General features: G+C 34.9%; 2 protein-coding genes and 1 non-coding gene across 4 annotated transcripts; 1 reads left to right on the forward strand and 2 right to left on the reverse strand.

Annotated features, from left to right (window-relative positions):
- Positions 1-905: 905 nt before the first annotated feature.
- On the reverse strand, positions 906-9056 carry LOC133293371 (protein ABCI12, chloroplastic). Of its 2 annotated transcripts, XM_061491942.1 has the most exons (8): positions 8533-9056; positions 7411-7527; positions 6765-7001; positions 6451-6615; positions 5208-5283; positions 4304-4368; positions 3358-3533; positions 906-966 (listed from the first exon to the last, which is right to left on the reverse strand). In XM_061491942.1, the coding sequence occupies exons 1-7, from the start codon at positions 8866-8868 to the stop codon at positions 3381-3383; spliced, it is 1149 nt and encodes a 382-aa protein (XP_061347926.1). In that variant the 5' UTR covers positions 8869-9056; the 3' UTR covers positions 906-966; positions 3358-3380. The 2 variants fall into 2 exon arrangements, with proteins under 2 accessions (XP_061347926.1, XP_061347925.1); XM_061491941.1 differs by lacking the exon at positions 906-966 and having other exon boundaries at positions 3121-3533.
- A 1310-nt stretch (positions 9057-10366) lies between these two features.
- TRNAP-UGG (transfer RNA proline (anticodon UGG)) lies at positions 10367-10438 on the forward strand. The gene has a single exon. It is a non-coding gene; the product is annotated as a tRNA-Pro (tRNA).
- A 746-nt stretch (positions 10439-11184) lies between these two features.
- Positions 11185-16657, reverse strand: LOC133293346 (glutamine synthetase leaf isozyme, chloroplastic). Its single transcript, XM_061491898.1, has 14 exons — positions 16501-16657; positions 14694-14960; positions 14519-14558; positions 14298-14401; positions 14161-14209; positions 13957-14063; positions 13496-13583; positions 13268-13396; positions 13107-13181; positions 12436-12489; positions 12321-12358; positions 12046-12205; positions 11881-11941; positions 11185-11531 (listed from the first exon to the last, which is right to left on the reverse strand). The coding sequence occupies exons 2-14, from the start codon at positions 14945-14947 to the stop codon at positions 11392-11394; spliced, it is 1299 nt and encodes a 432-aa protein (XP_061347882.1). The 5' UTR covers positions 14948-14960; positions 16501-16657; the 3' UTR covers positions 11185-11391.
- Positions 16658-16704: the final 47 nt, after the last annotated feature.

Consider the following 16704-nt stretch of genomic DNA (forward strand, 5'->3'; position numbering starts at 1 on the left):
TTTCCTACTACTAGAGTGATAGCACTTGTAGCCCTTCTTATCAGGAACATAACCAAGAAAAACACATTTAATAGCCCTAGGGTCCAACTTACTGCGATGATGTTTATGAACATGAACAAAAGCAACACACCCAAACACTCGTGGAGGAAGACTCATCATTGTTGGAATAGAAGGGAAAAAAGAAGTCATAGAGTGAATAGGACTTACATGGTCAAGTACCCGAGTGGGTAAACGGTTGATCAAGAATGCTGCAGTAAGAATAGCATCTCCCCAATAGTATTTGGGTACATGTGTCTGAAACATTAATGCACGAGCCACTTCAAGAAGGTGACGATTTTTTCTTTCAGCAACCTCATTCTGTTGGGGGGTGTCAACACAAGTAAGTTCATGAATCATACCGTTATTTCTTATAAATTGGGAAAAACTGTGATTAACATATTCAGTACCATTATATGTTCTTAGTCTCTTGATTTTTTTACCAAACCGGGTCTCAATCATTTTATAATATTGAAAGAACAGTTGTGGTACCTCAGACTTTTCACGCATTAAGTACACTCAAGTTACACGAGTGTAATCATCAATAAAAAAAACAAACCATCTATTTCCAGAAGCATGAGGGACTTTAGAGGGACCCCAAACATCAGAATGAATAAGATCAAAAGGTTCAACACTCTTAGTAATACTAGAAGGAAAAAACACACAATGATGCTTAGCAAATTCACAAACATCACAATGAAAAGACTTAACAGACTTAGACAAAAACAATGACGGAAATAAAGATTTGAGTAAACTAAATGGAGGATGACCTAAGTGCTTATGATGAAGCCAAATCAAAGAATCAGCAGTTGATTGCCCATGAGACATCAAGATGTGATCTGTTACTTTATTTGCAGGAGATTGTGACACCAGATAGTACAGCCCACCTTGCTCTTTAGCACTACCAATCGTCTTCCTCGTAGCGAGATCCTGAAAAACACAATGGGTAGGATAGAAGGTTACAGTACAATTCAAATCTTTTGTAATTTTATGAATAGAAAGAAGATTCGTGGAGAGTTTAGGAACATGAAGAACATCCTTAAGATGTAAGGACTGCTGTAAGTTTATGTCACCAAAACCCGCAACTGATGTATGAGAGCCATCAGCTACGGCTATTGTATGAGTTCCAATGGTAGGATGATAAGAAGTAAAGGAGTCAGCACAACAAGCCATATGATCAGTAGCACCAGAATCAACAACCCAAGAATGTTTAAAATCATTACATGAAGAAAGGAAAGAAGCAGTTTTGGAGCTCATACCAGTCATAGTCAAAGCACTAGTATCAGATGGCTTACTCATAGAATCAAGAATGGTTCGGAGTCGTTCCAACTCATCTGGACGAAATGCAGGTTGGGTCTTATTAGGTGCAGGAGTTATTTCAGAGGAAGTAAAATGCGCTTGACCATGCAACCTTGCCATCTTTTCTAAGACAGTTTGCTTTCCATGGAGGCGAAAGCATAGATCTTTGATATGACATGTTCTTTTACAATAAGAACACCATCGTTCATCTCTTCTAGAAGATGCACCATCAGAAAACTTGGTAAAGGAACTCCTTTGAGAAGAGGCCATACTGCACAAAACTTGTCAAAGAATAGCACCAAGTATCCAAAAAATACGGAAAAATACCAAACGACGTCCGATCTGAGAAAAAAACACAGATCCAGAAAGAGGATGAAGAGACGATCAGAACGCTGTTGACCGGAGCTGGAAAGAAGCAGTCACGCGCCTCCACGCGCCAGTGGAGGTGTCTGCGAGTGGGCCTCACTCGCCGGGAGTGTGGCAGCGCGTGCGGCGGCCGCCGGAGCTGGGATTTTCACTGTGAGGTCGTCCGGAAGTGGCGGTCCCTTCTGTGGCTGAGCGGAGTCCAAACGGTCACCAGAAAGTACTGTTCTAGTGATGAACAGTAGTGGGTTTGAGTCGTTCTTAAGAGATCCGGCCGTCAATTGATTGTAAAAGGTCCACAGACTGATAGATCAGAGAAAAAAAGGTTTGAAAACAAGTCTTCTCGGTCCAAAAAAGGTCCCCGAAAAAATTTTCCGATGGCGGCTGATTGGCGGCGAGAGAAGGAAAGGAGAAGCGGTAATTGCGGAAGCAGAGCCCTCAGGATCGAGAGCTCTGATACCAACTTGAAAGAAAAGGGTATTTGAAATATTATTGAATTGTAAATAATCTGTACAAAGGGTTCTCTATTTATAGAGAATACTTGACCTAATTTTGACCTAATGAGCTTGGCCCAATACAACAAATAAATGGCTAAATAATAACTAAATAATTATTATTTACAACAATGAGATTATTATTTCATGCATTAGATACAATTTGAATATGAGACTTACTTTAAAAAAAAATTCTCTCCCTTATTCTCTCTTCCATGTGTATATAAGAGATTGTTTTTCTCTTATGCAACTTGAGAAAAATAATTCCCATAGAATAAAGTAAGACAAAATATTCTAATAAAGTTTACCCGACTAAATATAGGGTCCGTCGCTTCTCATGTGACTGCTGATGAGAAAAGTTGCAGCAAATTTTTAACACTAGGATACACGTGCGGATCCTAGGATACACGTGCGGATTCTATCCAAAAAAAAAAAAAAAACAGGATTCAGACACGTATCCTGATAAAAGTAAGTGTTGTTGCACTTTTTCTCTTCTGCAGTCACATAAGAAGTACTTTCCCCCTAAATATATTGTAATTAAAGGGTTTTCTTTCCCCCATTATGCCAAATGTCTCAACCATAATGATGTTGAGTAAAATAGAGGAAGTGGACGTTGAAAGTCAAGGTTGGACTAATTTCAAGTCCGACAAAGTGACTAAGTGCGCCATGAAAGAATGCAAGGGGGCACACGGCAATATTGAGATCAGTAAGGACCGTTTTTAATATTTACATGCACCATTATTCCATGAATCAAGTTAGAGATCATGCGCATTTCATTTGTTATTTTTATTGCAGCTGCTATTATTTGATTTGTTACCTGAAATATCTTATGAATTATGCAATTAACCATTTATCAATCTAAATGAGTAAATGAATTATACTTTACTATAACAAAGAAAGGAAGAATGTCTTCAAAAGTTCCAACCCACTCAATATCTGATAAAGATAATATCAGAAGCCATCCTAATTTTCCACACTTCATCTTTCGATCTTTTCCGTTGTATCATATAATCATGGGGAAACTGCATAATTTACTGAAGTCTGCTCTGTGCCCGATCATACAAGGGACTCTAATGATTTTTCTCTTGCTAATCCAAATATGATAAATTGAATGAAAGTCATAAATACATACAAACATACATACATCATTGCAAAATGCTCTTACCGATGCACGAGTAGGATATATTATTAGACAAGGTAGTACTCAGACAGGAGAGCAGCTCCTATGACAGCTGACAAGCACAACAAACATATAATATCTGCCATCCCAAAAGATGATTCTGATAAGAAGTAAATTTTATGAGCATCACCGTCCCCTCTGAAACCTCTGACTATCATAGCCTGCAACATTTTATGTTAAACTATCAGAAGACAACCTATGAATTTCTAGGTTGACTGCGATGCCAACAGCAGATTGGCGCCAATTGGTCAGCATGTAATAGAGACCTATGTCCCAGGAAATTGAGTTTTGTAACATGTAGGGCCAATTTAATCAAAGTACATTTTTTTTAGAAACCATGCATTGTTAATGAAATCAACATATAGTTCAAACTAATTTCCAAAAAAAAAAAAAATTTCCAAAAAAAAAAACATATAGTTCAAACTATGCAATTAACACAAGGACAAATTTCTAACTATTTTTACTTTACATATATCAGAAATGAAAGTAAGGTGGTGTTTGGTTTGGTTTTTTTTTTTATTATTCAGTTAATGTTTTGGTTTATAATCAAAAAAAATGCCACGTTATTTTCACATTATTTACTTCTTTTTTTCAAGATGTTGTGAAGGAAATAGTGAAAACAAAATTTTATAATTTTCACCATTTCCTTTACAAATTCATAAAAACAGGAAACAAAGTGAATACAAGGTAGGACTTTTGTATTTATTGGAGAAATATATTAATTGAAAATGAAAAAAGATAATCCAAAACCACCTTAACATTTTGTCTAAGCAAGAATCTATAAAACCTTCAAAATATTAATGAATTTGAAACAAAATTATCGGGTTATTCAACAGTTCTAGAAGAAGTTGACAATAGGATAAAGGTGAAGAAACACCTTTGACAAAAGCAGATGGGAAATACATAGTAAAAATGTACATTTAAGACAAACCTCAGATATTTGCTCTGCATGGCTGAAAATATTTTTGAAGATGCGCCGGAAGTAGTTAAAGAAAACTGCAGACGCATATAAGGAAAAAAGAGAAGAATCATGAGGATGAAGAAATATCTTTATGTCTATCATAAATTCATTAAATATTAACCTAATTAAACATAGTTTTTCAATTCCCAAACTGAGTTTTTAATACAAACTACCTACCAAGAAATATCCTGATAAATCTACATGCTAAAGCTTAGTTATTCTGGAATTCTTGGTCATTTATACAGAAATACATGTATTATGTGTTAGTAGCAGTACAGGTGTAGTATTAAAAGTTCAGCAAGATAGCAACAAAAGACCACTCGATTTCTAAAAAGTGCTTTGAAAGAATTTACCACAATTCAAAAGAAACAGATAAACTTCCTCGGCTTCATTTATTTTGTTCAGGATCTAGACTGGCATAGATCATTATATTGACATGCCATAGAGGGTAACAATAGGCATATTATACGGTGTTAATATTCAGTTCTTGGTGCACTGATCATGTTAATGTAACAAAATATTGGGACAAATGTATTAGATAACTACATAGTATAAGGTTACACAACAAAAAAAAAATTATAATCATATGAGTGAATATGTAAGTGCTATAGTATCAAAACTAAGTGCTGCATCATCAATAGGCATATTATACGGTGTTAATTACCAGTTTCACTGACCTTATCATGGAAATCCTAGACAATTTGTGCAAATCAAATGTGAAGACGAGAGAATTTAAATGAGATTTTTGCACAATCTTTATCCAGATGATAACTAGATACTATTTTGTTAGAAAGTCAATACGTGGTTAGAAAACATAACAAATTTTTTGTCAATACGTGGAAAAAAACAGGAAGAGCTAGCAATATTTACTTACTATCAATTGTCTCCATAACAGTCAGCTGTTTCCAATTTACCCTACGAGACACAATCCCTAAAGCAATGTTCCGAACCTGCAACAAAACAGCATGGATATTCAACGTGTAAGGTTGATGGAGACAGTAAAGGAAAATGAAAAACTCAAGATTAATAGTGTAGGATAAACTGCAGAGTAACTATTGTTAGGGAAGTTTTATTGATTGTCATATTTATCACTATCAGAGTATCATCTAGTCATGTATTCCATTTAGATGCCAGGCATCACTTTGTGCATTTTAAAAACATTAGATCAGTACATAAATTAAGTTTAAGATTATAAGGAGGCAGTGCGACTTGGATGCATTTAAAGAATCTTAGCAGCCCTCGAGCTTCATGTCAGTCTAGTCATGCAAATTCATACATGATGCAGTCCCGTACAACCCACAGGATGATATCTAGGCTAACCTGCACATCATATTATGTTACTTAACACCCAGTCTTTTCTGAAAAATTACTTCATTTGTTGCCTTTGCTAAATCTAATCTGATAATCAATAACAACTAAAAACTTCATTAATGAAGATATTATCTTATTCTTGTTTGAATGTAACTCAAATTATTAAAAACAGCAAGCTATCATTTACAGCACTGTTTACAGCCCCATAATATCCATAAATTTGATCTCTTTGTCATCCTTAAGTTCTTAAATGAGCACCATCCTATTAACAAATATTATAATATATGCAAAACATTGAAAACCCTAAGTGCTTGCAACATGACACAGTTAGCGTTGGTTATTTAGATACCTTTAGAACACTGTTGACATCATAATATTAAGCATATGCCACTCATGCTAGTAAATAATCATCAATTAGAAGTAAAAGCTTCAAATTATCATTTGATTACAAACGAAAAAGACTTCTTTGGTGCTCAACCAAACGGATCGGAATCCCCACCCCTTAAAAAAGGAGGGAGAGGTTCATCTTATTTTCAACATGTGCCAGGCCCAAAAACCTCCTGCAATGCTTACTATAATTTTTTCCTTGTAATTTCGCATTTTTGTTCCCCAATTAATTTGGGATAAAGGTGTTGTTGATGTTGATGTTGAATTTCGCATTTTTGTTGTGGTAGTTTTAGTAGTCATAAAAGGTATATTTTTGGAACAATTAAACCAAGCTATCAATAGAAAAATAAACTGAGATGAAAACTATGGTTATAATATTCGCACATTTGTATGTATGTTAAACCCTTCACTCTTCTTACCTCATCAAAAACTAGACTGATAAACCTCAATGACAGTAAAAGGGTAAGCACAATTTCTGACACAGAGACACCTATGTATCTCAGAGGGAGCATAAACCATCGCAATGCAAATGCTAATTGTTCAGGGGTTGTAGTTGTGAGGCAGAGACTTGCACTTTGAAATACCTTCCAAAGAAATGCAGACCAAATTCGCAGGAGTCAGAATCATTGAAAAAATATGTCGTTTCAGAAAGCTTTCAAGACATGGCTTCTGCCAAATATCCAAAAACAACAGTAAATGAAAAGAAAAGGCAGAAATGCAGAGAGCAACTTACTGTAAAAGTCAAACATGCAGCAGTACTTGCTACAGATAAGCCTTTCCTTGTAAAGGTTAATGGACCCAACTTCGTGATTACATAGGAATAACCTGTTAAAGATACAGGAATACTAGGAAGCCCCATCATCGCAGGAGGTGGAGTTCTCAACTGAACAAGTGCGGGCACACCATCTGAACCCAGCCCTAATGTTATGAATAACAATCCTGATAGCAAATAAACTCTTCCCAATTGATCCTACGAGTAGAAATCAGCAAGAAATTCACCAAATTAATATGAAAACAACTCTAAATAAATAGCCAACCACCAAGTATCTTTGACTTGATATAAAGGAAACTCCAACTTATTTCTGAGAAGGTACAAGCAACTTCTAATCATCAATAAACATTAAGAATGAGAGATATCATCTTCTGAATTATGATAACAAAGGATTATTAAAAACCATAAAATAAAAAAAGTGAACATCAGATGAAACACAATGCAAACCTTAAATGACAGATATGACAACACCAGTGGACTAATAATAAAGCCCAACTTAAATTGATGATCAACTTATCAAATATAACTAAGCAAAGTGAACAATCCACATATATGAATATGATTCCACTCCCCAAGCTAGATAAGACAAGGATTAGCAATTACTCACCGTCCAAACATTTCTTGGTAGAACCCAAATTGAAAGCAAAGTTAAGTATATTACTAATCCAAATCGCATAATCATATGTGACCTTGCCGGTAGAACAACCAGAGCTAAAAGCCATACCTGTAAAATCAGACTGATAGATTACTGAAAATCACATACACACATAATCCAAGCAGCCAAAACAAATAATTCAAATATAACAGCTACACAAATGAATCTATAATTCCTGAGATTTCCATCATGATTTATGGTAAGAAATCTGATAGACTGATACCGATAGCCTTGATCGAAAGTAATCGAACGTGTATCAAAAACAACTTCACTACCAGTCAAATGGTTAGTTGTTGCATCACTGATCATTCTTTATCAAGGACTACTACAAAATATGACAGATATCACAAACTAAAATCAGAAGTGGCAACCAAAGTTTTGGGTCCATGAACATACTTAAATGTTCCCTTTGGTTTGCTAAAAATAAGGGACAGCATACCACAAAAAATGTGTACTTTATTTGAATTTTAAAATAATATAAGTATTGGACAAAAAATAGTTCAAGGGACAGCAAAATACTACAAATCCATAATACAGAGAGAGAGAGAGAGAGAGAGAGAGAGAGAGAGAGGAAAAGACCAATAACTCCTACCCCTTGTTTTTCCCAGCTCTATTGCGCGGGAAACTATATACAACCAAAAAGATATTATAATAAATTTTGCGTGATTCTATCCTATACTTATGCATATTAAACAAGGATTTAACAAAAATTTAAACTGCTGTACATTAATCATCAAACAACTAACAACACACAAAAAATATCCAGTGACTCTACAACTTGTTTTGTCGTATTCTGATTGTGTTGTACCTCAAAGTACATGAAATGCATTAAATAAACACTCTCACTTGTCTGTCTACTACACATCTCTGCGAAATCGTTGACAAGGAAGACATACAAGTTTATAAAAAAAAAAAAAAAAAAAAAAAAATTGTGATTGCTTAGTATAGTGAGATATAAAGTGACAAATTTTCACATTGTTACAATCATACAAAAATATAGCAAACTCGAAACTAAAGTCTAAAACACTCAACAACGGAATTATACTATAACACCTAATAATCAATTTGAGTTACCAATTTGACTCGAGGGTCAATAGAATGAAGAAAGGTGATGGGAGACGACACAAACTGGCCAATGGGACTAGCCGTGGCACCAGCAATCAATCTGAAAATTTTATCAGCAGCAACAGAGCTGGCAGGTATCCACCGTGACCAATTTGTTGATTGACCACTATCATCACCCTTTGAAGCTCTTACTCTAACTCTAAGGCTGCTAGCCTTCTTCCTCACCTTCACAGCCAAAAGGGTTTTCTTTGGCCGAAGGAATTCTCTTGAAAAAACCACACAATTTGTGGGCACAGACGATGATGGCAAAGCGACGGAGACGAATGTGGCATAGTTACAGATCATGGGTGAAATGTGACCCAAATTGATTCCAAAAGAGAAGGAGAAAAGATGGAGTAACCAAGGCGCGTCGCGTGGCTATACTCCAATTTCTGTGTGGCTTTAGTTTAGAGGGAATAGTATGATATTGATATCAAAGGCTTCAGAATCAGCGGCGTTTTCGTTTAACTACCAGCAAGATTAAGCGGCTCAACGGGTAGTGTTTCTACACGGGTTAAATATATTCATATTCTGTTATCAAAAAAAAAAATATATATATTCATATTCAAATCATACGAAACATTTATTTCAAGGGAAATCATACTGTTGCTCCAAAGAAAATTTTATCTTATCTCACTCGTTATAACAATATACTTTTTTTTGTTGGAGTTACCTAACCCTAATTATCTCTGTGAGATGAGTTGGCTCTTTTTTTTGGACAATGAGATATGAAGCTCTACATAGATAAAATTTTGTTAATGAGATGTGACTAGATTTTTTTCTTGGGTTTAGTTGATGGGTTAATGAGTCTTGGGTTTAGAAATTTTTGGACTATGATTGAGGAAAGACCCAAGTAGGTAGAGAAAAATTAATATATTAGATCGGTTTGGATTGGATCGGTTTTCATCTAAATCCCAAAACCGATCCAATCCAATTAAAATTTGCGCGTTTTTTTTTGTTTTCGATTTTTCGGTTTTCGGTTTATTCAGTTATCGGTTTTTCGGTTCGGTTACCGCGGTTTGAATCGGTTTGGATCGGTTGATGAACACCCCTATCCAAAATAACATCATTTTGGTAAATATTAAAAAAAATCTAGATAACATTAGAAAAAATGAACCAATAGTTTAAAAATATTATTTCCCCTCTCTTCAAGAGTTGTCGGTTGAAATGAAAAGAGAGAAAAAATAATTTTAATATTATAATTATATATTCGTCAGAGTACATAGTTATAATATGTGACATAAAATAATTTTTTTTCAATAATATAAGAAAAAATGGACCTTATTTTAACATGCAAGGAGTATAAAGACAAATACAAACGTTATATAATTTATAATAGAGATAGGTTATTATACCTATCTTTTTTCTATGTATGTCTTGTCTATCAATCTTCAACACTATTAGATTAAAATCTCAAAAGGAAAGAGAAATTATAAAGGTTAGTTGAGATTTCGATCAAATGGTATTGAAAAGTGATAGGCAAGATAAGTATAAAAAATATAGATAGAATAATCTATCCTTTTATAATATTTATTTTACACGTTGGGAAAAGCATACTAGAATGTGAAAAATTAATAAGTATATATTAAAAGGGATAGTTATATTTATAAATTTTTTGTTTACATAATATAATTTGAAGAAATTTGTAAAAAAAGTTTATAAACGAATTATTTTCCTATATTAAAATACAATTGTTTATTTTTTTTGGTATCCTACAATTGTTTATCTTAAAATAATAAACATTTAAATTTGAAGTTACTTATTGAATTGATCAATATGTGCAAATATCAGCTTTATCATATCCGGGCATTTGGTCTAGTGGTATGATTCTCGCTTTGGGTGCGAGAGGTCCCGAGTTCGATTCTCGGAATGCCCCTGCTCCCTCTTTTTGTCCACTAAATAGGCAATGAGGCTCACCCCATCGCTAGTAAAGTGAGTGTGTACTCATGTTAGTGAAGACATGGCTACTGTATGTGTGTGTAAGTTGGCGGCATTCCACCTTTCAAGCTCAAACACAAATGTAACATTAAACGACTTATCTAAGCCAAGATTTATTCTCCCCATTATTTTACCAGAAAATATCCACTAAAGGTAGTTCAGCAACATGGTTCTTTTTTGCCAACATTTGACGCGCGCACACACAAATGTTGCTTGTATTCTTTTCCAACATGATCCGATTTGCCTGTGAAGGGAGCAAGAATCTTTTCATTCATGGTTTGAACTAATATGCCATTGTTCTTTGTATGGTTTGAAGGTTCTCAATTTTATTAAATTGAGCTTAGTCCCAGCCCAAACAAAGAACTTGTAAGTGATTTTTTTTTCTTTTTTCTTTTTTTTTTTTTGGAAACTGATTCTAATTATCTCTCTGAGACGAATCAGAACCTCTGGTATCCCCACGGGTTCGACTCTTTGAACCACCTATGGGACTAATCCAGAGTTCGGGTGCGAGTCCAAAAATTACGGTACTTATACTCCTCTTCAGATGGTGTTGGTGGGATTCGAACCGAGGTTCTCTCCCACCACTCAGTCCATGCTATGGGTTGTAAGTGAAAATTTTAAGGAGGGGGGGGGGGGGGGGGGGGGGGGGGGGGTATACAAAGAAACATTGAATATAACCAAGCATCAATGTAATTTGTCCAGATGCAAATATAACCAACGAAATTTCTGATATACAATGTGCATTTCATCTGACAACCAATAAATGGGCATGCCAACCTCTTTCATCCAAACAAGATCTTTAGAATACAAATAATCTAAAAGGAAAGTGAAAGAGCTTTCCAGCTCCACACAAACTAATGACTCCATCCGGAATGACATCAATCAATAGATTTAGACCTTTAATGCTATCTTCTGAGCTGCAAGAGCTTCAGCCTCTAGAGTTGGTTCCCACAATAGTGTAGTCTCTGCCAGTAATGCTGTCACCACATATGGATCCATGTTTGAAGCCGGACGCCTATCTTCCAAGTAACCTATGATCAAGAGGTAAACAAAAAATAATATATGGTAACACTTGTAGATTTCAGAAATTAAATGGTCATGATATTAATTTGCTGGTATTAAAAATATGTTTGGAACAACAAAGAAATGAATGAAAAAATTGGAATGAGATCAGTGATAACAGAATACAATGACAATTTCCTCAAAACAACAAAATTAGGAAAGAAAGGCATGTGATTTTGCAACACATGAAGGAGAACACTGAAACAAAAAACACCAGTGTGCCATGGCAAGAGAGTGCGAATCCGTAAGCCTAATGATAAGCTGAATTTGTTATATTGGCAATTAGCAATCATCCAAGATAGATTGTTGGCGACTTACCTTTGCCATTCTTCTCTGTGTCTCTTCCCACACGGATTGAGCAACCACGGTTAGCCACTCCCTGCAAGTTCAATTTTATTAGGATGTTTCACACAAGAAGATTACCTTCATGCTTGATTACCCTGTCTTAAACAATAATAGGTATTGGCAATTTTGAAATAGTACCCAAGAAAATGTGTTAATGCTTGCTGTCTCGTGCTTTCCTGTCAACCTTCTCTCATTTCCTTCTCCATATGCACTAATGTGAACCTGGTGGCGAAGAGATAGATTCAAAATTGCCTTCTTTATCACCTCAAAGCCTCCTTCTTCCCTCATGCTCTTCGTACTAAAAAGTAAATGATATTTATCAACTAGTAATTTAGCAAGTCAATAAGACACATGCAATTATGATCAATAAGACACATGCAATTATGATTCATGACAAAGGCATGTACAAAAACCTGTAATTGGTGTGGCATCCTGCACCATTCCAGTCACCCTGTCAGGGTTAAAACCAAAACAATTAGTAAAATTATCATAGGATAAGAAATACTGTGAACTAAAGCATTATAGTACCTCAATTGGTTTTGGATCAAGGGAAAGAACAACACCAGCTTGTTCAGTAATTCTCTGTCAACAGACAAAAATGTAATATGTTTAATTAGAAGATACAAAACTGGACAGGGGAGAAAGAATAAGCACAAAATTATGTTTACACGAGAAAAACTATTTTCAGTATAAGCAATGGCATGAGCCTTTCACCTGTCTTCAAATTTGTTCTTATGAATGCTGAATTACCTTTCATGATCTTAAAACTCTAGACATACTTAAGAATTGAATAAAATAGACGAAAGAAAAAAAAATCTAATTTAGGGACATATCCGCCTGTGGAAAAAGAGGAAAGAGTTAAAAAGAAGATATACAGACAAAAATTTTCTGTTGATAATTATTAATGATGCATAACTAAAGGCAAATGGTGCAATTCTCAGGTAAACATACACAAATAACAATATATCTAGTTTAGCAAATAGCCAGTTCTTAAAATGTACCTGCACAAGAACAAGAAGTTCTTAACATAATATATTGAACCAGAAACCTCTACAGAATTAAGATACTGTGACATTTTTTCATAACTAATTCTATCGAAGGCTCAACATTTCTATCAAATGGTAGAACGGTATATATATATATATATATATATATATATATATATATATAAACCAGAAGTAGGTAAAAAAATGAATTACCTCAAGGAGGTACCTTGAAGCCCAGATATGATCACCAGCTTCAATACCTACACTAGGACCAACTTGATACTCCCACTGCAATATTCATAGAAGAAATTATGATAAAAATTGAGTTCATATGTTCGTAAGTCTTAAAACAAAGGGAACAGCGAGAGGTGTACCTGCCCAGGCATAACTTCCCCATTGGTACCGCTGATGTTTATTCCGGCATATAAGCAAGCCTTGTAATGAGCATCAGATATATCACGTCCGAATGACTTATCTGCCCCGGCACTACAGTAATAAGGGCCCTGGCATATGAAGGAATACCTAATTAAATCTGCAATATGAAATTCACAATTTCCTGTGAAATGTGAATAAAACACAAAAGAAACTACAAGTGACATTACCTGCGGACCAGGATAACCTCCAACCGGCCAACCCAAAGGCCATTTCACATTTGTTTGAAGTAAGGTGTACTCTTGTTCTATTCCATACCTTTGAACAGTCAACATACAACATCATAATTCAACACCAAAAGTTTAGTTATCTAATATTTCAGTGAGTGATAAAATGACAACGGAAAAATCTCATGTCTAATAGGTTAGGCATCACTAGATAAGAAAAACTGTTCATGCCAGAATATTAATTGGCATTATTAAGTCATCATATATCATTTTTTTGGCCACTAATCATCATATATCGAATAGGTTTGTGCATCATAGAGTGAAATACCGAGTTACAATTTCCCACCATCCAACAACAGTTGATAACATTAAACCATAAATAAATAAATAAATTCCAAAATCATGCAATTAATCATCACAAAATTGTATTTATCTTTGTAAAGATAACTGAGTATAATATATACCATGGAATTTCAGCCTGGACCTTTGGGTTACTGAAGATTTCAGCAGCTCTGTGCCGCTTGTTTGTAGGGATAGGCTCACCTGCTGGTGTGTAATTATCGCAAATGACCTTTGCAAAACAAAATAAATCAATTAACTTCATAATATCTGTATTTTAATTTCAATCAACATGCCGTGGGACCTCTTTCAAGTATAACAGCTCTTACCAAAATATTGTTGCCACCGCGGAAAGGATCTTTGAAAATTGCTTGAGGACTGGGGGGAAAAAATACTAGAATTAAAACTGCTATGGTGTGGAGTAAGTTAGTAACACTAATAGAAGTATTAGAACCAAAATTCTTACTATAGAATTACTTCACTATCTTCACCCGGTGCCTGTCCAGTGCTAGATCCGTCGTAGTTCCATTTAGGGAGCTCAGAGGGATGCTCAACTGGCCTTGCTATTGTCTGAAAATTGAAAATATATATACATAGGATTATCATAAATAGCATGAGATAAATCAAATGACTAAAATGGTAGGAATTATTTCTCTCAGCCTATTTACAACATTATAAATAACATACTCTTGATTTACTGCGAACATCAATTCCTGTCCCTCCAATCCTGTTTTCATAAAAAAAAAGTCAGAGTTTAAAACACCTTGCATCCTCATACAGAAGCAGGAAAAAGGAAATACTTATTCGTAATTTGATTGGCTACAATATGGGATACAAACAGAGACAGAGTAGAATGGAATACCAAATGTACTCAGCAATTATCTTGTCAGTATATGGAGTGACATCCAAATTAAGTAGACTCTCTAGCCTGTTGATGGTGCCATTTTCAGACTTGATTGCCAGAACTCTAAATTTAGCAGAACTGCTAGGAGCAACTTTCCTATTTTGTTTCAACAATAAAGAACTCCACATGTTCGATGTAATGGGACTTGCATTGGGAGAGGTTTTTGTGATTCTCATCTGCCATTGAGTAGAGGGTGCCAAAATCTGTGCCATGTTCTGCTTCTTACTACATAAAGTAGTCATGAGAACCCCCACCCAAAGAACAAAATCTAATTAGATCACATAATACAATTTCATGTTTAATATTAAGCAAGAAAAAACTAAACAGCATTAATAATTCAATGCATAATGCTTATCAGCTGTCATGCAACCACTCTTAAATGATGACTAATGAAGCCACACATAAAATCATTCTAAAGCAATCATCAAATCCTTCTTAAACCTAACTTAGCGTGTGAAAAGTGCAAAATCTGTGTTATTTTCTGATCCTTACACAACAAAATGTAGCTATGAAAACATACCCCTTCCCCTCCAAGAGAAAAGAATCAGTATTGACTAGATATCATCATTAAGTTAAAGCAAAAAGCATCATGATTTAGAAAATGACGTTTATCTTACATCAACCATGCTCAAATGACGACTACTTATGATCATACTAGTCGGGTCATCGCCACACTCTATAAGATGCACATTGCATAACATCATATTAGATGCAAAAAATCAACAGAGAAATAATCATTCAAGAAAATGTGCAAGAATGCTTTGATAGTCAAATCAAATATGTTTATCTAACCAATGAAGTGGAGAGTATAATTTACTAAAAATTTGATTGGAGTTCAGACTTAAGACAATATCTATGATCTATCCATAGTTACACACAATCAAACTTTGTCTTTAATCAGATCCACCCCCTCTGAACCATTACAGTGAGGCATTATTAACTGCTACTTTAGCTTTTCCTTGTAGTATATTTCAGTTTTTGTTCTCCTTCTTCACAGTAATATCTATCTGTGTAAATTTATATTAGGCATACAAAGAAACCATGATGATCCAGCACTATTAGCTTGCTAACCAGTAACCACAACATGGGATTTAAAACTTGTCTGGTCTGATTGTATATAAAATGAAATTTTAATTTGCTAGACTAGAAAGTGGGAACTTTTTTTAATCATTAGAAGCATATAATGATGAAAAAGTGAGTTATGTTTTACAATATGCAGATAAATAAAGTGACAAGTGTAAGGCTCAAAAGAGTTTACTTTTTGTTCATGATCATAAAACTACGACCTATTCCCTACCCCGTTTCATTAACATAATTGAAACAAGCTTCTTGTAAACCAGGTCTCTGAAAGCATCTCCAAATAACAAAATAAACCGCACCCCTTTTTTTTTTTTTTCCATTTACAACATCAGAAGCATTATTTGACCAAAAACAAATTTTGATATTTAATGGTAGAAGTGAAGATCATAATCTGCAGTTTAGCACTCAACAAGCCTGGCTTTTGAACCATCGAGCATTTTCATTAGCATCAGTCTTGAAATTTTTCCTTTAATGACATGGCCATGGGGATGAGTTACACTAGAAAGATACACTTACATACAAAGGGACTGTTTTTCAAAGCCAAAAACTTCTTACCAGTGTGTCAAAAAAAAAACAAATAGTAAGAATAAGCAGAGAATTCATACCAAGAGGAGAACAATGCAGTTACATGTCAAGTTTCCCCAATCACAGAAGAGTATGAATGAAATGGCACAAAGAAACTCACCAGAACACAGTGGAAAAACGGCTAAAGCTGCAAACTTGAAGTGGGTTCAACTGAAAATGCACCCAGTGTGTGTCTCTGTGTCACAGACCCTGAGACAGTATGGGAAGCGTAGTATGAGAGACTCGTGTAAAATAGGGGTTGATGGCCTATGACTCTCTTTCTTGGCTTTTCTAAATCAGATAGGGGTGTGTTACGAGTGGATGA

The sequence above is a fragment of the Gastrolobium bilobum genome, unplaced genomic scaffold (genome assembly GCF_033153095.1).
Source record: "Gastrolobium bilobum isolate Gb01-03AN ecotype WA unplaced genomic scaffold, APGP_CSIRO_Gbil_v1 utg3209, whole genome shotgun sequence".
NCBI lineage: Eukaryota > Viridiplantae > Streptophyta > Magnoliopsida > Fabales > Fabaceae > Gastrolobium > Gastrolobium bilobum.

Coding starts and splice junctions, on each gene's coding strand:
- LOC133293346 (XM_061491898.1), bottom strand. CDS start 14,947: ATGGCACAGATTTTGGCACCCTCTACTCAATGGCAGATGAGAATCACA. Junction 12,490..13,106: donor CTTCAAGGTACCTCCTTGAG/GTAATTCATTTT, acceptor GTCTGTTGACAG/AGAATTACTGAACAAGCTGG. Junction 11,532..11,880: donor CACAGAGAAGAATGGCAAAG/GTAAGTCGCCAA, acceptor TCTTGATCATAG/GTTACTTGGAAGATAGGCGT.
- LOC133293371 (XM_061491942.1), bottom strand. CDS start 8,868: ATGATCTGTAACTATGCCACATTCGTCTCCGTCGCTTTGCCATCATCG. Junction 6,616..6,764: donor CTGCATGTTTGACTTTTACA/GTAAGTTGCTCT, acceptor TTTCTTTGGAAG/GTATTTCAAAGTGCAAGTCT. Junction 3,534..4,303: donor ATGCAGAGCAAATATCTGAG/GTTTGTCTTAAA, acceptor AAAATGTTGCAG/GCTATGATAGTCAGAGGTTT.